General features: G+C 39.6%; 1 protein-coding gene across 5 annotated transcripts in view; it reads right to left on the bottom strand.

Moving 5' to 3' along the window:
- Positions 1 to 22,074, bottom strand: part of EBF1 (EBF transcription factor 1) — a 464,386-nt gene that overhangs the window by 25,805 nt on the left and 416,507 nt on the right. For all 5 annotated transcript variants that reach the window (XM_027766945.1, XM_027766942.1, XM_027766943.1 and 2 more), the window contains one exon: positions 14,322 to 14,410. In XM_027766945.1, the coding sequence (XP_027622746.1) occupies positions 14,322 to 14,410 (89 nt within the window). The remainder of the gene's footprint in view (positions 1 to 14,321; positions 14,411 to 22,074) is intronic.

Below are 22,074 nucleotides of genomic sequence, written 5' to 3'. Positions count from 1 at the left end.
CATCTGAAGAATTGCTTTCTATCTGGTCTAGTCAGCCCTCCCCAGTCTAGACATAAAATGTTTGGTTCCTTGGGGTCAGCAGGTGGCATGGTGGTTGAAACACTGGACTCCTACATGATTGACCTTGGTTCGAGTCCTGGACCCAGCAGCTTGAAACTCATGCTGGGTACATGTGTGTGCATCCCTAAAATCCCAAGAGGAGGTTGGAGAAGAAGGGATTGCAGTGTTGCCATACTCCCTGGAGGGTGATTTCTCGTTTTCTGTTTCTCTGTCTCTCTGGCAAGGGCACACACCCTATAGCAAAAAATCTCTCAAAAAAACCCAAAAAAAAACAAAAACAAAAAAACTTTGATTCCTTCCCATCTCCCTACCTTCATTCCTTTTGCCTTTGTTTTTTGTTTTTTGTTTTTTTTTTGGAATGCCAGCTTCAATCTGTGCTCATTTATAATACCTCCCCAGTCTTCTAAAATCAATTATGGAAGGTGGTGGTGGGTAGTAGTAATGAAAGAGAAAATTGTCATTTATTAAAAGTGGAATATGAACTCGCTCAGTCTTTACAGAGAATCTCTTAAGGTACTGTCTTGCTACCATTTGACAGATGGCGAAACTGAAGCTCAGAGAAGTCACCTAATTATCTTTGCATTTACACAGCTGACAAATGGATGAGGAGGGATTCAACCCCAGGCCAGCTAGTGATCAGAACCCAATTCTGACAAAATTACAATACCTTCTCAAAAATCTTTCCACCTTGGGACTGGCAGTTAGTGTAATGGCTATGTCGCTGAACTCCCTCGTAGCCGACTGTGGTTCAAATTTTGGACCCAGTGGCTTAAACTCACGCTGGGTACGTGTGCGTGCGTGACCAAGATCCCAAGAGGAGAATGGAGTAGAAGGGATTGTGGCGTGGCCATCCAGCTTGGGGGTGATTTCTCACTTTCTGTCTCTCTGTCTCTCCCTGTCTGGAGAGTGCACGTGCCCTATAGCAAAAAAACTCTCAAAAAAAAAAAAGAAAAAAAAATCATTCCACCTTTACTGATCCCCAGCTCCTAATCTGTTTCATTTCTGTAAAATACAGTGGCAACCCCCTGGTATCACCCCACGTGGCACAGAAGTACACGCTATGAGGTCATTCTGTTCTAATCTGAAGTGTATTAATTTTCACTCTCCACAGCTAGACTGTGGACTCTCTGAGGCATGGATATATCTTCATCTTCTCTAAGCCCCTAACAGAATATTCAACAAACCACAGACCTCAGAAAATTCTTATTAAAGAGTTTATTCTAAGATACAATTACTGATTTTAAAAAGTGTATGCTTAATTTACATGATGAAATGACTAAGTCATATATTTAGTAAGGTTGATAAAAGCAGAAGACTTAAATTCAGTGTTCCATTTGGCTCCAGACTTTTTTTAATCCCATATATAAATTCCCAAAGGTCAAGTTTTGATCATTGAGTTTTTTATGTCACCTTTTAAAAATGAATTTGCTCTTTCACTCCTGCTGGCTTGTGCTTACATTTTAATTTTGTGATTAATATAATGAATCATGTCGAGTACAGACATTATCTCAAGTTAGAGGCTGCTAGCAACATGAGGTTGGTCTTGCTATCCATCAGCCTTTTATTAACTGTACTCTTAGGTCCTTAGAAATATTTAGGCATTTGCACATTCTCAGAAAGCCACCTTGAAAACCAGGCCTGTCATGTGAAATATGCAAAGTTAACTCTCCTTTCCTTCTATTTCATGACAGTAAATTCTCTAAGAGATGTTCACTCTCTGTAGGCATCTTCTCTTTAGCATTTGACTTCAACTCTGCAGCTAATAATCATCCACTGGCCACATCTCATCTTCCAGGATGAAAGGGAAGGTTATCTAACTGATGAATACTGAACCCACCTGTGACCCCAACTCAGTGTTTATTATATCCATAATTAATATGAAGAAAAAGTATGAAATATTTTGAAAGAGTTTACTGATATTAATGCAAGAGGTAAAGGCATCAAAACCATTCTACTCTAGAGAAAATGCAAGGGGTACTTCTGAACCTCCTTTGATTTTAAAGTTGATTTTATGTTCAGGTTAGAAGACAGCCTTCTTCCTTCACAAACATATTAAAACAAACCCGGGTGAGCAGCAGAGGTGGACTGAACTTTCTCTCATTCATAACATACACTGACCAACTCAAAAAGCTGATAGATACCTATTTACCAACACAATACTAATTTCCAAGATCCAAAATTAGACTTTAAGACTCAGGGAGCTCCCTCATAAAATTTAGATCCTGGGGTGCTTCAAACTGGAAGGACAATCTGTGCTTGATTACATGCTGACCCAAGTGGGAACTAATGTTTCAGGGAATGTAAACTCAAACCGAAGATAAACTATAAGCATCTTCATCAAAGTCAAGTTGAGTTGGGTGATTCCCAGGAAGGAAGCATGATATTTTCTGTCACTGTAATTTCTCTGACACCCATTTATCACATCTACTTTGCCTTATCGGGGACTGGAGAGGGGTGGCCCAAATATCAACAACAGAACATGAAGTGGACGGGTAAAATCACTGCCAATTTAAAGATAATAAGCATCCATCTATGAAATCAGCATTGATTTCACTGGCCTCTCACTCCAGAGTTTACTGAAGGGACCCAGATTTTCAGTATCTTTAGCTTACTAGACTTTCTCTCCTGGCTCTTTCCCCACTTGCTTCTGAAAGCCTAGATGACATTACTGATTGGAAAGCACAAACATTGAAAAATTGATTGGAAGTTTCTTGCAGCCAGTTTCCCACAGAGCTGGATGTACAATGCAGTAAATACTAGTTGCACTAAGATGTATTTCTGTAGAGAGCAGTTTTATACCCCAACTTCCTTTGTGTTTATTCAGCCAAATGGAAAATTCCACAATGGTAGACTTTGCATTCTAAAAAATCAGTATAATGAGGGCAGTGAGAAAAAGAGTAGAACAAACCAAAATAACACTTGGGCACTGTTAGTTTCTGATCCTCAGAGACATTCCTCAAATTTTTCATTTTTCTTGTAATATGAACTTCTTGAAATACAGCTTACCGCAGATCATTAGACGGCTTTAGTGTTGCACTTTAAACACTTTTTACTCAGAAGCCCTATGACGGAGAAGAACCACTTACGTTTAGCATGGATATAATTAAGCATGTTTCTATTGAAAGGGGCATTCTCATTATGGCTAAGGACCACTTTAGAGTAAATTGAAATGGAAAGGAGGAGCATAGATGAGGTGTAGGTAGCAAGTGGTTATTTTCAGGGAGGCATAAAATGCCAAATGTATAACAATTATATTTTACAACCTGCATTCTAAAGACTTCATAGTATTTTATTATATAAGAAGTCTCAGTGGAAGCTATCAGTGCCCTACAGGATATTCTAGGGCATATGTGTTGCCCACCATCTGCCAAAATAAATAAATAAAATTCCAACCATAGTCACAATCTGTAGAAATCTTCAGAAGAAAAAGAATGAAATATTTTGAAAGAGTTCACTGATATTAATACGAGAGGGAAAGGCATCAAAAGCATTCTACTCTAGAGAAAATGCAAGGGGTACTTCTGAACCTCCTTTGATTTTAAAGTTGATTTTATGTTCAGATTAGAAGACAACCCTCTTCCTTCACAAACATATTATTGTGTGTCATCAGCCAGGCCAGCTAGAGGTATGCCAGAATGCATTGCTTTTGTTAAAACATGGTTTAGGAGACTTCTGAATCACATGAAATTAAAGTAGGTTGTAAGCTAACGCAGCTATATCAACGTAAGACATACTAACTTACATGATTGACTTTTACAGTGGAAAGAAAAAGGCTGTTTTCAAGCAGCTGTTATTGCCTCAATGGAAAAAAAAAAATCAATGAAAGTGAAATGAACAAGAGATTTTGTCTGAGTTGCAGTTAATACCACTGAAGAGCTATGGATATTAAAAGGTCAACAAATAAATTAGCCAGAGTGTTATGAAATGAATGATTTGGCTTATAATTTTATTGAGTGAAAATTGTTCGCTGCCTATTAGACCAGGTAATTTTTATCTGGTGCCTCAATTACTGTTCCGTAAGCAATAATATAGTTGTAAGAGCTGTTGGTTCGATCGCGTGACCTCTGAGAAGCTGGCTAGGACAGCTGACTCTACTATGATGGATAACTGAGCTTGGGATCCATGAGGTGCCAAGCCTCCCTTTCCTGCAAGGGGATCTCATAAAAGAAACATTACAGCTTGATTCATTTTACCAAAATGTTCGACTTTTCAAGTGTCAGCAGTTAAGTATAAATTGTGAAACCAGGTATTCCTGAGAAGAGTTATGACAATGGCTTTCCTCCCTCTTTTTGGTCTCCTGGCATTCTCTTCTAAATGGTGTCATGGTAATTGGTGAATGGGAGCCTGGGGTGCTTCCCGCCACAAATACAGTGAAAAATGGTGTCTGCACCCTTGTGAATATGACCTGCTCAGAGGTACAGAGCTGAACTTGGTAACCTCCAGCCGGCTCTTCTTATTCCAATTCATTGTACTGGCTTACGACCGAGGCTCTGGGTTAGGTCCTGCTGAGTGGCCTTGGAAATCGACTTTCTGATCAGGATAAAAGTCTCTGCTTAAAGAGAAAGCTCTGGACAGAGGTGCCTTTTTCAGGGGTAGGTTGTAAAGTCAGCACATGAAACAAAAACTGCTTAGAGTCAAAATTACCCTTGAACATCTTTTAAGTTACCTTTAAGTTGCCAAGCCTTGGGCTTTTAGAAACACAAAAGCCCAAAATTAACTGCTTCTGTCTCGCTTTGTCTTTCAGTTGTAGCTTCCCTTTCCACAGGGCATGGCAGCATAAATATCTAGCTTTAAAGCAAAAGGGTCACTGAGTAATCAGAGATGTATTTGCCATGTATGTGGATATGCATGTGTGTGGGGTGTGACATACAAATGTGTGTGCATACTTAGATTTTTTGACACAGATTCTGCAGTTGAATAAATGACAGGTGCCCATGCTGGAACGATGCTCTAAGGACATCTAAAGGAGGTAAAACTATACCATTTATACAATTTTGTTTTGATTCTTAAATTGTTGAACAACATCCTTTATTATATATACTTTCAGACGAATGATCCCTGTACTTGAGGATTCTGAATATAACTGCAGTTAAAATTCATTGCCTCAAATTGCGGGGGCTCGGGGCTTACTAGGCCATTGCTTAATGCAGTCTTACTAGGGGCTGACAACAGTGAGCCAGGCTTAAGATCTCCTAGTGTCTGTTCCTGGGGGCTTCTGTCTTTAAAAGGAGGATGCCGGGTGGTTGGGAAGTAGAAATGAGCTTGCCCCTTGTTCCTCTGGTTGCTTTTCCTTGAACTAATGAGTAATTACACTGACTGCCCCTTATTTGTGGAGTGTGATATGAAATAGGCTAAACTCAATCCTCTTCATCAGGAACTCAGTGCTAGAAAAGAACTTGAAAGAGCTCCAGAACTCAGCTCTTGGATAACTGTTATTACACGTCCCTACCACAATGATTCTGCAGTCAAAGAGAAAAAGAATTATCTCTAAGGTTGGTCTGGGTGTATGCGTTTGTAATTCTTACTGCCACTTTCACCTGGCTCAGTCATTTGTGAGCTAACCCACCCTCCCAATCTATGCCACTACTTCCCCCTCCTCCCTACTGAGTTTGAGAGGTTTTTAAATTGGTTTGCAAAATTGTCTTTCTTTCTTAATTCGAGGAGGCAGAGCTTAGGGATACTGGCTCTAGGTCTAGATCTAATAGATCTGGCACCTACCTATGCTCTGCAGTATAAATGCATACCTGTTTCCTCACTGGTAAAACAGAGTTAAGAATATCAGCACCTTGTTTAGATTACATGAAGAGATCGAAAAGCTAGTGGAAAAAGGGAATGACCGTATAAATTAATTGTGGCGTGGAAACAGTTTTGAAATCTACACATAGTTTGTTCATAATGTGTATTTTCCATGAACTTTTTGATGGCCCCTAGTATATGGTTAATACTTATCAATCAATAGCTAGCAATATTATTGGCAATCTCCATTTATTTTCCAGAGCACTTTAGCAAAATGTATGTGTTCTTAGAGTCAACATGTATTGTATGCCTTAAGTCCTACATTTAAGCTGTAATCCTCTTTGCAAAACAGTATAAAAAAATCTGAATGGACTAATGGTTTGGAAGTACGATGGGATAGAAAATGTCCATTTACTAACTGTGTAAACTTGGGCAGGTTACTTGTCCTCTCGGGGCCTCTATTGCCTCATCTCAAAAATAAGTGTGATATACAATAACAACAAAAAATAATTTGCTGCAAAATCAGTCAGTGATAAAATAAAGGTGTGAGAATTATAACTTTTGTGGGGGCCATGGACCTTTCTAAGGAAGCCATAACCTCACTCACCAAAACAATGATATGTATGTGTGTACACCTATCACACACACACACACACACACGTGCGTGCATGCACACAACCACACAGGGATTCTCTATATAATTTCAGGGGTGTGCAAACCTAGGCTAAAAACTCCCCTGATAAAAGAAGTGTGAGTAGTAGAGGATACCAAGCTCCAGGTAAACATTATCAAAATGAAGAAAGAGAACTGACCTCTAAGTATTCTGGAAAATATAGGGGAAATATGAGAAGATGGACTGCATTTCGTAGTTTGTGTTTCTGTTTTTTGTTGGTTTGTTTTGAGAGATTTTTGCTATAGGGCACCTGTGCTGGCTGGAGAGACAGAGAGACAGAAAGCAAGAAATTGCCCCCTAGTGGGGATGGCCATACAGCAATCTCTGTTCCTCGACTGTCCTCTCAGGATTTTGGGCATGCACACACACACACACACACCTGGAGTGAGTTTCAAACCATAGGGTCTAGGACTCAAACTTCAAACTGCAGTTGACTCCATGGGAGTCCAGTGTCTTAACCACTATGCCATCTGCTGGTCCCATAGTTTGTGTTTTTGACAAGAGAATGTAAAGACAAAATGCTTCCTGAAGTTGAACTCAAGTTTGTTTCTGAGTTAAATATACCATAAGATTTGCAGTTGTGTCTGTGGTTTTATTTGAGTAGGGTCATTTTTGTTTCTAGATATAACATTAATTGAGTTTCCACAAATTAAAAAAAAAGCATATAAATAAATGAGAGTGAGAGAAAAAAATAGAGATACCAATGTTCTAGTTTGGAAAATAAAGATGGAAAGTTTTCTTTTTCTTCTACTAAAACTCTTAGTCACCCTCTTTTCTGCTAAGAACTAATGTGGTTATGCAAAGATTTCTTATTTGTATTTTCACTGATGCAACTGCAGGTTTTGAATTACTGATCGTCTTTGCATAAAGACTAAAACAATAAAAGCATAATTAGAATACATTGTATACAGCCCACTCCAGTGTTATTTTGCACCAGCTCTGTATTTATGATAAATCACTAAATACAAATGCTCTTTAGGGAGGGTGATTTTAGGTCTTGTCTCTCCACTGAGCAAACACAGTGCCTGTGACTAAAGTCTGAATTTCAATTTCGCAAGTGTACAGTTGAACTGAATAATATTTGGCACAATGCAGTGCACAACTGAGCCACTAAATGGCTGATTTACTAAATTATTATTAGATGAGCCCTTGCTGTTCCAAATGAAAGTGCAGTCACTGTCTTCCTTCATGGTGTGTTCAAATTGTTCTGTGTTTAAATATTCAGCATGAGGCTAATGTGAACTGATGAACTGAGACTATAAACATTCACTTTCAATACAGATAGAGCAAGGGAGATGCAACATATCATGTGGCTCATGGAGGTGAAATTGATTTATATTTAAGGATGTTGCTGCCTACTTCCATTACTTGAAGGTGCTCTTAATTAGCCTGGTGTTCGAAATGACTAATTCTCATGTACAGGAAGAGCAACTTCATGGAGGTTGAGATTTTAGCATGCCAAGAAAAGAAAAGCTACCAATAGGATTTGCCGCATCCATAGTTCAGAACCTTACGTTGCATTCATGGTGGGCTACACAGCCCAGTGTGTCGCATGTCTGCCAGAGCTGCTATGGTGTTTAACATTCGATGTGTTTCTTAGACCTATCCAATCCATCCTTCTGACAGTCCTTGCCCCTGCACTTCGACTCCCCTATAATCCATATCCATGACCCGGCCATGATGGCACCTTGGCCCCCCATCTCACCAGCTTCTTTACTGACACCTGCTGGAATGAACAGCAACCCTTGCTCCTTGGACAAATATAACCCCTCCTCTCTGTTCCCTTGGAGGGCAGTTATAGGCAAGCACTTAAAATACTGTGATCACTTACAGTAGATTAGAATTTTTTATTGGTGCTGTGTTGCCATAACAACATGAAGACAGCAGATGACTTAAGCTAAGCTTGCAAAGCAAAAGGCTGCTCATCTGGCAGTTAAAATGAATACAGTTCATTTCACAAGTTTCCCATATGGACTCTTAGTGTATGGTAATGAGGAGACCATATGGTGAGAGAAAATGCACTGAGAACAATCGGGTTCCACTGGCTGAGTGTGAAGTTGGGAGAGAAAACCCGGCTGAGAGATTCTGGAGTGCTCTCTGGGTTCAAGGTTTGACTGGGGTTTGTTTGGGATGGTTGTTTTCCATAGGGGTTTCACATTTCTTAATCCGTTCTTTAATATGTCGGCTGTGTGAAATGACAAACATCTTGCAAATTTTGCAATATCATTCGTCACAAACTGTCAGCAGTGTTTGCAAATCTGACTTGGAAGATCTTTTAAATGTGTTGTTCTTAAAAGGCAACAGTACTAAGTTTTTAGACAAAGTGCAGGAAAATTTAAGCACTTCTGACAAGCAGAAACATTAACAGTAATCATTTTTAAAACACTGGCATCTTTTGCCTGCATGTTTAGCTGTAAATAATGCTAGAATGTATAAAAGCTTTAAAGTAAAAATGTAATAAATACTTTTTATTATGTTTCCTAAAGGATAGAAAAAAAATGCTCTGAGCCATGTATGTGTGTTATCTGTACATGCGAACATATGGAGATAGATGGTCCCCATTCTCCTTACTACTAACCAGATTGGAGACCTGGGAGGACAGCTTGAAAAAGGCTCGGAAGTCATTCTGTACCATACATGCTTCATAAAAGATGAATATAAATGCATTAGTTAGACACGGTGAGCTAAATTAGAAGGTCAGGCAGGGCTAGAAGGGCTGAAAAATCACACAACCAATGAGTGTAATTACTCTTTTTTAAGTCTATTAAGTGGTGTTGTTCTATCAGGGGCTCAGGGGTATAGGACATGAACAACTAGATAAAGTAATGTGTATTTATTACTCCCACTGGATCAATTTACCAGATATTTTCAGCTCCATAAAGCAAAATACACAAATGCAGCCTTTGTTACTTTGCTCAAACTGCTTTATTTTCTCTAAAAGAGGAACTGGCTCTTAGAAAAAATACACATTTGCCCTGCGGAGGTCCCTAGGCCAGCTCCTCTCAGTGGGAGAATGAGGGAAAGCAGGTGAAAACCTACGAAGGACCAAGATAAGGTAGAAAAGAGTAGCCAGCTGCCACAAGGCAGAATTACTTGGGTTTCTAAAGGAAAAGTGGGAACTCAATGTAATGCAAATAGCCAGGCTTTTGAGCCTCAGGATCTGGGTTCAAATCTTGGTTTTGCCACTCACTAGCTGTGATGTTAGGGCAAGGTACCAGCTATCTGAGACCTCTGGCTCCTTATCTGTGAAATGGGGATACCCACTGTGCAGGGATGAATGGCTTCCACTTATTGGGACAGGAATACTTATAAGCCAGGGACACCCCTTTGCAGAAATGATCAATACTTAACAACAAGGCTGTGGGACAGCTACCTTATAAAGAAGAAACCTGAGGCTCGGGAGGTTGAGTTGCATGCACCAAGAAGGAAATATAACTCAAAATTTCCCAAACTCTATGTCAGGTTGACTTGAGAGCCTGCTCTTGGCCTTTATGCTCTAAAACAAAACAAAACAAAACAAAACACCTTGATAAAGCAGTATGGGGCTCGCAGGCTCACAGTCAGCATGAAGTAATCATTTCCTTGCTTCCCTAGACTCAGGGCTAACACACGGAATGCCAGTGAAGCCCAAGGTCTGTTCTCACTGTCTTTGCGCTAATGCTCACTGACCCCTCTTGAAGATACTAATAAATTGGAAGGGAGTCGAGACACCTCTGGCCTTCCAGGGAGAGGTCCTTGCTCAATGTGGAATACTTATAAGCCAGGGACACCCCTTTGCAGAAATGATCAATACTTAACAACAAGGCTGTGGGACAGCTACCTTATAAAGAAGAAACCTGAGGCTCGGGAGGTTGAGTTGCATGCACCAAGAAGGAAATATAACTCAAAATTTCCCAAACTCTATGTCAGGTTGACTTGAGAGCCTGCTCTTGGCCTTTATGCTCTAAAACAAAACAAAACAAAACAAAACACCTTGATAAAGCAGTATGGGGCTCGCAGGCTCACAGTCAGCATGAAGTAATCATTTCCTTGCTTCCCTAGACTCAGGGCTAACACACGGAATGCCAGTGAAGCCCAAGGTCTGTTCTCACTGTCTTTGCGCTAATGCTCACTGACCCCTCTTGAAGATACTAATAAATTGGAAGGGAGTCGAGACACCTCTGGCCTTCCAGGGAGAGGTCCTTGCTCAATGTTTCTGGATTGCATCAGTGCAGCTGTCAGCATCTCAGAGTTTCTGATTGACCACAGGCCCCATCCCCCTCACCTAGACATTATAAGAAAATGCAACCTTGACCTCACAGTTGGTCACACATTCCTCCCCCTTGCCATGATCCAGAGAAGAAGGTCAAGTTCGTATGAAATAGAACAGAATGCTAGGACTTAAAAAAAAAACCTTAGCCCGCCCTTCTCCCTGTGCATATGAGAAAGGAAACCAAAAAAACATCTGGGGTTAGCATAATTACAGTATTTTAAATTTGTGTGTAAGCAACAATCACTGATGGTGACTTTCAGGGACAAAATAATTTACAGAGAAGGATTCTCTTGCCCCTGTTTTCTCATTTGGCAAATGGGAATGATGTCTGTTTTCCTGACTTCTCTCACAAGAGGGGCTCCAATAAAACAAAGCATGTAAAGTTCTTTGAAAAAGCACAAGCCTGTGTACAAAGGCATATTATTATGGAAAGCTGTCTGCTGGGTCTTTGGAGCAGTTTCATTTGACAGCGTATGTGGGTGGTTGTATGAATTTCTCTTTGTCTATTCACAAACACATGGGTTTAATAAAGTGGAGTTTGTTTTTAAGGTGTGTGGTCCACAGCTCAGTGAAACACTCCTGTGTGACAAACACTGACCACGATTCTAAAGAAGGCAGAATTTGTTTCATCCCCTAACAATGGACAGCAGGCATATAAATCTCCCGTTGCAGGAATATCCTCATGCTGGCTCCATCCCCCACTTCCTGACCCTGCCCTTGAACTTTTGCTCCACCTTAACATTCAGAGCCAAAAGGACAGCCACTCCAATCTGAGTCACACTGAGAGCTTCCTGGGGTGGGCTCCGGTCACAGTCCTTGCATGGCCAGTGGCTAGATGCAAGCTGTGGAGTGCTTCCTTACCACACAAATCCATTGTGTCCTTGATGACTCTTCCAAAACCCAGGAAAAAAGAGCTGGTAATTTCACAATCAGGCTATGAGGGACAAAGCGACACGTGCCTATGCTATTTGTTCAACATTCTGAATGTAAAGTACAACCATAAAAATATTTTCAAGAGAGTATATTACCCAAAATTCAACTACCGTATTCCAACTTTTCTCCTTTCCTTACGAATAAGAACACTACTGTCTGGCTTCTGTAGACCTCAACCATGAAAACAGATTTGTCACCTAGCTTTCTTTTCTATCTTTTTATTTCCTTCTCTCTCTCTCTTTCTCTCTCTCTCTCTCTCTCTTTTTCCCCCAGATTTTTTGCCATAGAGTGCATGCACTCATCAGAGAGAGACAAGGAAGGGAGAAATCATCTCCCCTCCCCTAGGGAGATTGGCCCCACCCCAATCCCTCCACCTCCGCCATTTTCTTTTCAGGATTTTTGGGCATTCATGCACACATGCCAACATGATTTCTAAGCCACTGGGTCCAGAACACACCATGTAGTTGGCCATGTGGGAATCAGTCGCCTGAACCTCCACGCCACCTGTTGGCCTATGTCTCCTATTTTTCAATACATATGTTTAGAGTAGCGACTATGAGTGGGTTACTATACCAGGGACATTCACAGGATTACTTCTATCAGATTTACCCTGATCCTTATGAAGTCAGCATGATTATTATGCCTATTTTACAGATGAAAAACTGAGACACAGAAGTTAAATCATGCACTCAACTACTCTCCAGGATTACAATTTCCTGCTCTGCAGCGATTAGATGCATGAACTCTGAGAAGCAAGGTTCCCACTCTCACTCAACTGGCAAATAATTATAGCTACCTGCGTTGAGTGCTAAATAAGTGGTTACAAAAATAATCCAACAAGGAAATACCATCATCACCATTTGACAAATAAGGAAATTGAGACACAGAGAGATAAAGACAGTTGACCTTGTCAACTGTTGTTGTATGGCTATAAAGTAGCCAGGCTGAGTTTCACTGTGTCCAACACCTGACTCACTAGTTGGTGCCTCAACCTCTCCAGAGAACTCTAGAAATCAAACGCTAAAGTGAAGACAGCCCCAAATGGGAACAATGGGAACACTCCAGCATAGAAACCATGCCTTTGTTTTACCACTAAGACGGCTAAAGCTCTGACCATTAGGTCCCACATCATTTATGTCCTCATGCTATAAAATTACTAACTTATCCCACAGGAAATGTGTGGGAGCTATATTCTTGCCTGTCAGAGGAACCCAATGATAAATCTCTTCACAGAGGAGATTGCTGTTTATTGGAGAGTGCTTATAAGATGGAGGCCCCTTTCAAAGACAAGAATGTGAACATATTGAGACATCATATGACTTATTCTTCTGGTGAAATGCTTTCCAGAAGTTTTTACCAGGGTAAACAGCACTTTGGCAGAAGTGAGGCTGTTCTGAAAAGCTGAAGGTTAAAATTGAAGGCTGGAATATTCTTCCCCCAAGATTGGGATAGAGGACAGATGCCTTTGCTTGTCGTGGTCCTTCCTCTTTTCAGGCAGACAGTGCCCTTGCTGGCCCCAGTCTCACATCTGTGCATCAGCCTGAGGGGCAGCTTTCTCTGGACGGGGCCTCTGTGGACAGGGCCTCTATCTACACATGCAGCCACCACAGAGGTAGGAGCTTATGGTGAACCAATCCCCCAAGGAGGCTCATGGAGCTAGGAAGGATGCCAACTTCATTTTTATAAGTGTTTTATGAGGATGCATAGACCTAGAAATAACAGATCTCCAGACTTACTATGGCAAGGAAAGGATATCTCAAGCACTCGTGTAATTTACTAGTTTCCACTTGTGTAGTCAACGAAATTTCAGTTTGCTGTCAGTAAACAGTAAATGGTAGCATGACTAATTCTGGACTTTGAATTTCTTCAGCTTTGAACCATTCTCTCCTCTGAGTGTTAAACATGCTTATAATTTCTGGTTCTGGTGAGTTGTGTTCGGTAATCTCTCCCACCCAGGGCCCAAGATCCTCAGGTACAGAGATGGAAATACCCCCAAATTTCACAATAGGTAAACAATACTCAATAGAGGTCAATTTCTCTCTGCATTGGAAGTTAATGACAGAGTGCTATATGACATGAATTAGTCTGTCTAGTTTTTTTTTAATTTCTCACATATGTGTGCCTTATTTTCCAACTAGGTAGGGTGTCTCAGGTAGAAAGAGGCTATGTTAGCTGCACAGGCTCCACACCTACCAATATGTTTTTCCTTGAGCCCCATCTACTCTCCCCCTCCAGGGACAAGTACAGATTCTTGCAAAGGTAGATATTCTGTGTTCTTTTTTTTCTCTTGAGAATTGATATGATGTAGTGATTAAATAGTCCAGACTCCAGATCCAACCTGGGTCTGAATCTCAGTTCAGCGATTTACATGCTGAGGGACCTTGGGCAAATTATTTAACCTCTCTTTGCTTAATTACAGTCTTCTCTAAAATAGAAACAGTAATAGTACCCACCTCAGTGGGATGTTGAGAGATTGAAATGACATCATGTATGTGAAAATAAACACAGCAGTGCCTGGCACATAAATGTTCAGTACTTTAATTATTGCTTACCTTACAGTACCATACATATAAAGCACAAAAATATGAGTTATCTATGAATTTTTTTCTATTAATCACTTGAGTCCAATTTTCCAAAAAACACAACCCAAAAAAGAGATATCCTGACCTTTGGCAAACGCTCAGGGTCACCAGGGTGCCGGGGAATGACCTTCTGTAACCTCTGGAAACCATAATCAATGGTGGGCTCATTGAGGGCTGCAATAAAGAGGTCACGTGGTTAGAACATTTTTCAGGAAATAAAACAAAACACAATTTGCAATACTGATGGTGTAGAGACAACTGGTAAACCCAAAGTTTAATTGATACTTTAAATTAGATCAAAATGATTATATGAATTGTGTCTTTCCTGCATATTTCCATCTTCTGCTTCTGCCATGAACCCCAATGGGGAGTGACTCACCCAAAAGAGTACTAGTATCTGGTCTTGAAGGCCGCTCCTCTGTTCAAATTCTATCTTTTTTATATTATAAATAGAAAGTGAAGTGGTATCTGACGTGAGGTTTAGGATTCACTTTAGTACAGAATCTCAGGCTGAAATGCTCCAGGGCTTGCAGGGGTTATTTACACATTGTCAAGAGCAGGAAAATTAAAAGTACCTGCTTGACTGCAAAAATCTCTAGTGGACCTCAGCTATGTGGACCTCAGTGCCTTCTAGGCAACTGAGCCTGCAATAGGATGGTGAGAGGCAGAGGACAGCAGGTGGGAATGGGTCCTGCAGGTGTGGAAAATCTGTTCTATCCTAGACAGCCTGCAAAGATGTGAGTATTGAAAATACGCTTGATGCTCAACCCTCGCATAAAAAATGACAGCACTGATATTATTTCAAGAAAAAGACCAACCTTGATGGAGTACTAGTTTAGAGCAACTGAGTCTCCAAACACCATGTTTAAGGAGACGCAGAGAAGAGCAAACCTACAGTAATATTCAGTGACAATGGGTCTTGTTGTCTCCACATTGACTACCCACTCTTCAAAGTGTCCTTAAGTTAAATACAATATAACGTGGACTCTGGTCTGTCTCAGGAATTCTCAAAAAAATCCTGTCTGGGATATGAACTGTCTTCCACCTGTCTCACTTGAAAACATGGACAAGAAGGCAGCTCCGTTCACTATTTTTATCACCATATGCTCTAAGTAATGGGTAGGTGTGTGTGGGAGAGGGTATTTCTTTTTTTCTTTTTCAGTGTAACCAAAGTATTCAACCACACATTTTCTCCCGTACTGAATAAAAAGACAATCTTTGTAGTTCTGACATTTAGCTATACATTAGAAAACAAGATGCCACATGCTTTACTTAAAATGCATTTCCATTAACCTAAATTTTAAAAGTAAGATTCATACTACCACTAACTTTAAAAAACTGTATTAAATTCAAATAGGTCCCAAGGCTAATGGAAGCAATTTGTATACCAACCCAAACTGACTGGCCCACTTTTCAAAATACAGGTATGATAATCTTGTGGTTTTAAAAGGACATTTAAATTGAAAGACTGTGAATTTAGTACATAATTATACCAATAGAACCCTTTAACTTGTCAACTTGTAAATCTAAAAGGCTATCAATCATTTCTAAAGAGGAAATAAACCTTAAAATTTCTTGATTGACAGTGCTTACTTTTTATGTAAAAAAAAAAAAAGGCAAAAAAAAAAAAAGCCTGCATAAAGTGGCCAGAAATCCATTTACAAAAGTACATTGTTTTACATAGGTGAGTAAAAAGCCAATAATTACACCTCCAAAAGACACATAAATCAGAGTAAGTACTTTTTCCTCACTTGTATATTTTAAGTTGGAGTGAACTTCAGGTAACTTTTCATTAAAAAGATTTTTTTCCCAAATGCAATGCTTATTGAAGTTGTTAATAGAGCAGCATTTTCATTTAAGATAATGTAATCATTTTTGCAAATATGAGATTTTACCAAACCTCCTTCCTTCCCAAACAGTAAACTTTCAACCTGTCTCTTGTGGAAATTAACTAAAATTACACCCAGGTGTACCAAATCTCTCTATCTATACTAGCATATGAGTTAAGGCACAATATTTATTATTCCTCCCATTTTATGAATTACTTTCTAAACCCTTGAGAAGAATTCTTTTTTTTTCAAATTAGACTTGTAGAGAAAAAGCCATAGCACTCTTTATGCAGGGAAGCTGTTACTCATAAAATTCACGGTATTTAATCAAGAAATGCATGAGACAGGAGTGAGCACCCGGTTTAAGTTATTTATCATATCAACCCCCACCCATAATGCTAATTGCCAACAAAAAATGTTTAACCATAAATAGTAGCTTTAGACAATTAAACATATCATTTTAATATCTGAAAACATAATTCATCATCTTGAAAATTCTAATTCTTGGTTTTATTTTTCAGTCTAAGCCACCAATAAAATATGAATTCCTGACCCGCCCCTTCAATCAACTGCATAATGAATTCCTATTATGTCTGGAGCCCCACGGTTGTTAATTGAGTGACTGTCTGATGTATTGGGGAAGAGAGAATGTTTTTCTGACAATATGGCCAAATCATAACAGAATGACTGACACGTAATATCAGCAATTAAAAGAGTCAATTCAAATATCATATGGAACTGATAGCTAAAGAGCTGAGGGGAATCCATTCTACTGTCACAAAGAGTAATTGAATTAGATATATTGAACTCATTATCCAAAGAAAAATAAGCATCTATTCTGTGGATGTGTGCTATGAGAGAGGAAATATTTAAAATAGTAAGGCAAAGGCTTTTAATTGATTTCCCATGCCTGTATGATTTTTGCTTGCTGCTCCTATTTCTTTTTTTAAATATGTTAAACTGCCCTCAATTTAGGTGCTAGTATTGCAGTGAAAGTGTCTAGTGCTGTAGACAAAGGTAACAGGAAAGATTCAAAAGACAAAGCTGACCATCCTAAATGCAAGGAAACCCGATGATTTCTCAGATTGCATTGCCTGGAGAAACAATTCAACCAATGATTGTGTGGGAGGGGCCATCTGATAAGACTGTGACGTTAACAACAGTAACAAACAAAATTCTGAAAACAGATGAAATATCTGGGAAGGCGGAGGAATGGCTTACTCAGGGCACACCCATTAAATAGAATATGGTGGGGTTCTCAGAAAAAATGCCATTAAGAAGAAAACACTTGTCGAAATGTAATACATACCTACATCACAAAGCAGATTACAGGAGTATATACAATATGGGGGTTGGTTGGTTTGTTAAGCAAAGATGCATGGGTTAAAGAAAATGTGCCTGTGTTTGAGCTGCCGACAGTGGTTGTTTCTAAGTAGTGGGTCTTCAAGTGCTTTGTGCTGTACACTTTCAAAATTTTCCACAGTGAACGTGTATTACTTTTATAATCGTAGAAAAAGGTTAAGAACAAGAGATTGTTGCCGAGATGGAATTTGACCCGTCTGTATAAAGTAATGACATAAGAAAGTATGCCTTAAAAGGGGTCTGTATACCCTTTAATAACCTTGCATAGGTTATTACAGACCATAAGAAAAATAAGTAGTGTACTTTTGGCCAGTTGTATAAATATGTGACTATTCATAAACTCTGAAAATCAACAGAGAGGGTAATGGGGAGGAATCATAAAGAATGGTATATTTATTTCATCAGTGGGGGTAGGTGTACCTTAGGGACATACATCTACTCTGAAAGAATGTAATATAAAGTTAATCCTTCAACAAAGTGACCTCATTGTACTCAAGCACAGGGCTCAGGAGGCACCAGTAGAAATGGGGCTAATCAATTTTTCTCCTCAAACTTGGGACAATTCTGAGAATCTGGTAAAAAAAAAATGTGAAAAAAAAGTAATTGAGTATAATTAACTACAAATAAAGATGCATGAGCATCCTGACTTAAAAAGGAAAAGGAAAAAAACCAAAAACTAGATGAAGCTGTAAACTGCAAGAGGAATGAGGTGAAGTTGTGTGGCCAGCCTGTTGGCCCTGCTTCCACACATCTAGTCCACACTCTGAACACGGTTCAAGGGGGTTTCGTCTTAAACCAGCTAGGAGGGTGGGAATGATGTAGAAAGGCTTGTAGGCTTAGAAAAAAATCCACAATCCTAAATAGAAAAGCCACAGGGTTTAAATCATCAGAATATAGGGTGGCCAATGTATGCATTTAAAAATTCCAATAGTAAATAGTCAATTTACTCAGTTTAAATCATCAGGGGACCAGTAGTAGATGTAATGACTATGTCGCCAGACCCCCGTGTAATTGACCGCAGTTTGAGTCCCGGACCTGGTGGCTTAAAAGTACGCCAAACGTGTGTGCATGTGTGCCCAAGATCCCGAGAGGAGAATGGAGAAGAAGGGATTGCGGCGTGGTCATCCCCCGCGGGATGATTTCTCACTTTCTGTCTCTCTGTCTTTCTCTGTTTTTCTGGCTAGCACATGCACCCTATAGCAAAAACCTCTCCCCCACCATCAAAATAATAATAATAATAATAATAATAATCAAAATATAATGGGACCAATATATGCATTTTAAAATTCCATTATTACATTACCCACTTATTCAATAATCATTTATAGTGCCTACCATGTGCACAGAAACTGAATTTGTAGGCATGAACTATTTTGTGTCATAATGCCACCAGCCCTTAATAATAAACTTTCTGAGGTGCCAGACATTAGGACAGCAGTTCTGCAATAGTCTACCATGCTGAACCCACATGGGAAGGTCCTGGGTTTGAGTTCTGAAGCTTTCCTATGTGTTCTAAGAGCATACTTGTACATACAATCTCAGCTTGAAGCAGGCCAGCTTGAGGTTTAGCAGGATGGCAGCCATTTTGAAATTAAGAAAGGCTTCTGACAAGAACAACCTGACCAGTGCTGAGTCATGGGGAGGTTTGTTTGTGGAATGGTCAGATGAGAAACAAGGAATAGGTATTTGAAGAAAAGCAGAAATCCAGATAATTACTCAAAGGAAAGGGATTAGCTTTGATTTTAGTGAGGAGTGATTTACACACACTTGTGGCTATACATATTGAGCACATGCTGAGCTTTTTGAGACAACTTGACAATTTGACAGTGCTTGCTTCCCCTCTCCTTTTCTGCAACCTGGTTGCAGAAATAAACTCCTTTCTCCTCTGGCCTCTGCCTCTAGTTTCATTGACCTCAAGTAGAAGAAGCTGGAATTTGTTTGCAGGCAACAGACTGGCTGGAACTGGGGGTAGATTGTGGTACGCAAGACTCTGTTGGGGGTATTTGCCAGTTTATCTGTCTCATTTTTTTAAAAAATGAAATCTAAATACAACAAACTTTCTGCAAGGTACACATAATTTGCCAGAAAGATGAAATGCCACTTCGATGATAAGAGTTAGAACATAGCTCAGACTCTCCCAGCCAAGCTATCCCTTCTGCTTAGAAATCCACTCTTGTCTTCCTCACAGTCACTTCTCTGCCTCTACTTCTGAGAAAACCTTCAATGACATGGTTCTAATGGGCACACATGGAGTTAAAGAGTAGTCAAACTACTGGAGAGCCCAAACAACTGAGTTCAAGATGTCTTCCACTGACGCCTTCAGATGTACTCACTGGTAGATACATATTTACTGAATAAGCTCTGTAGGACTGTCTGGATCTATGTCCAACATCCAATTGTCTCTCCATAGCCATAGGGGATTGGTTCCAGAACCCACAGATACCAAAATCTTTTATAAAATGGCATAGTACCAGCCTATAACCTATCCATATCTTCCTGAATACTTTCAATCCTCTTGGGATTACTTAGAATGACTAACACAGTACAAATGATCTGTCTATAGTTGTCATACTATATTGTTGTATAGGGAATAATGGCAAGAAAAAACAACAGGTCTGAATGTGTTCCATAGAGAGGTAATCAATGTAGACCTTACTACGTGGTTCACGTCAGCAAGAACATAACGTTTTTTAGTCCCCAGTCCATTGAATTCACAGATGTGGAACCCAATTGTATTAGGGTAAGTCTGAAACTTTCCTGTAAACACATGAAAAGTCATATTAAATGGCCCTACCAAAGAGAGCAAGCTTACGGGGTGATGTCTCAGCTGAGATTTCAGAAGGGTCTTCTCAACCACAGCTATAATATGATACTAGGGAATAGGGAATGGTAGGAAGCCCATGCTATATACCCATGGATGGTATTGCAGCTGCTTCAAAGTTACTACTTTGGAAAAAAAAAAAAAAGTTAACTAAATGGTTAAAGAAAATTCAAAACATTTTATCCAGTTTTGTGTTGAAACCGCTTATAAATAGGTTTAGGTTCCTTCCCAATCTCATCGTCTCCGACTCCCCTAAAGGAAACCAGAAACTTTCCTTTCCAAAGCAGTCTCTGTTAAGCCTTTCTCCTTATGGGCTTTGACCCAAGCCTGGTCAAGACAGAACAGCTCCGGTTATGCAAAGCTATTATCTATGATGGCCAAATGTTTAGGGAGCATGAGATGCTATCTGCAAAGAAAATTTAGATAATATAACCAGATTTTATGCACTAATACTAATCAGAAGATTACAAATTCAATTTAAAATAGCTAGTAATGAGTAAATTCTAATCAAATATCTATGTGGTCTTTTGATGATGCCTTTCGTCTCTGTGTCAGTCCCTTACTCTCTGTTTCTTTTCTTTTAAATAAATTCACTTCTCAGACATATCAAATAAAGAAAATTCCCTTGAAGGGGATTTATTTGTAAATTAAAATGCTGTAGTCAAGACGGATATATTCTCAGTTATAAAAATTAATTTTTCTCTTTTCTGAGTTGTCTTTTTAAAGAAACCTCTTCTTCCTCCTCCTTAGCTTCTTGAATACTTATTTCTGGAAACAATGGAAATGAGACTGGAGAGTTGCATTCCCAAACATCAGGGGAAATGTGCTGGGTGCCATTCCAACGAAAGCTTGCAGAGTTCTCCTGCTTTTACAGCTCAGCAACTCACTGTGCTGCTTTAACATATTGCTGGGGTTTTAATTTCCTTTTTTTAATGGTTGTGTGACATGATGTCATTCTGACTGGAAATAAAAAGAAATGCAGATATTAGGAAGGCAATATTTATATTCTATTGCCATTTAATGTCCAAACAAATATCTAGCCTCTATGCCAAGTAATAAATAAAACCTCATAGCAGAGGCAATGACAAAACTAGCACCTGGGTCTCCAGGCTTCCCTGGTGACTCTTCTAGATTTGAACTAAAGGAGTAACAGCCCAGCATTTCCCTTCAAGGCAGATCTATTCCAGGCAGGAGAGTTATTACATATATGTTAGGGCCTTTTTGTTCCGTAATGGCCCCATTTCTCCCTCAGTCACTAAATTAACAACCAGAGGTAAACAATAAAACAGCAAGTTATCTTCACAAACCTATCTTTAAGACTGACTTTAAAATATATAAACCAAAAAATCAGCCAGAAACCTAAACAGAGCCAGAAATGTGGTTAGTGAAGAAATAGGTTGTGTTTCCAGTCACTTGGATATTTCATGACCTGCCTCAATGTTCTGCGCACAAACAGCAGAAGAGCCTGTCTCCCCAGAGGAAGAGACTCTCCCTAAGAAACTCAAAACCAAATCCCTTGCAAGGGCAGCCACTGCATTCAGTGTGAATGGCTCTTAAATCTTGGTGCCCCTGCCTTAGGAGCCAGCTGCACTCAGGAGAGCTTTCAGAGCAGGTGCACTGAACCACAGAAAGCTGCACACGACTGAGAAGGGAGTCAGGATGAAGCCAACGTGGGTAAACTGACCAATGTAAGAGCCAAAGGAAAATTTCCAAACAACCTTTGATTGTGTCCTGACTTCTCTGTAATCTCCAAGCCTCTTATTGAGTGGCAACAACACTGAGATTCAAAACCGAAGCAAAGGAAATAATTTCATACTGTTTCCTGC

The sequence above is a fragment of the Tupaia chinensis genome, unplaced genomic scaffold (genome assembly GCF_000334495.1).
Source record: "Tupaia chinensis unplaced genomic scaffold, TupChi_1.0 Scaffold143796_1, whole genome shotgun sequence".
NCBI classification, from domain to species: domain Eukaryota; kingdom Metazoa; phylum Chordata; class Mammalia; order Scandentia; family Tupaiidae; genus Tupaia; species Tupaia belangeri.
The sequence above is the reverse complement of the archived record's forward strand: the minus strand, read 5'-3'. Positions and strand labels throughout refer to the sequence as shown.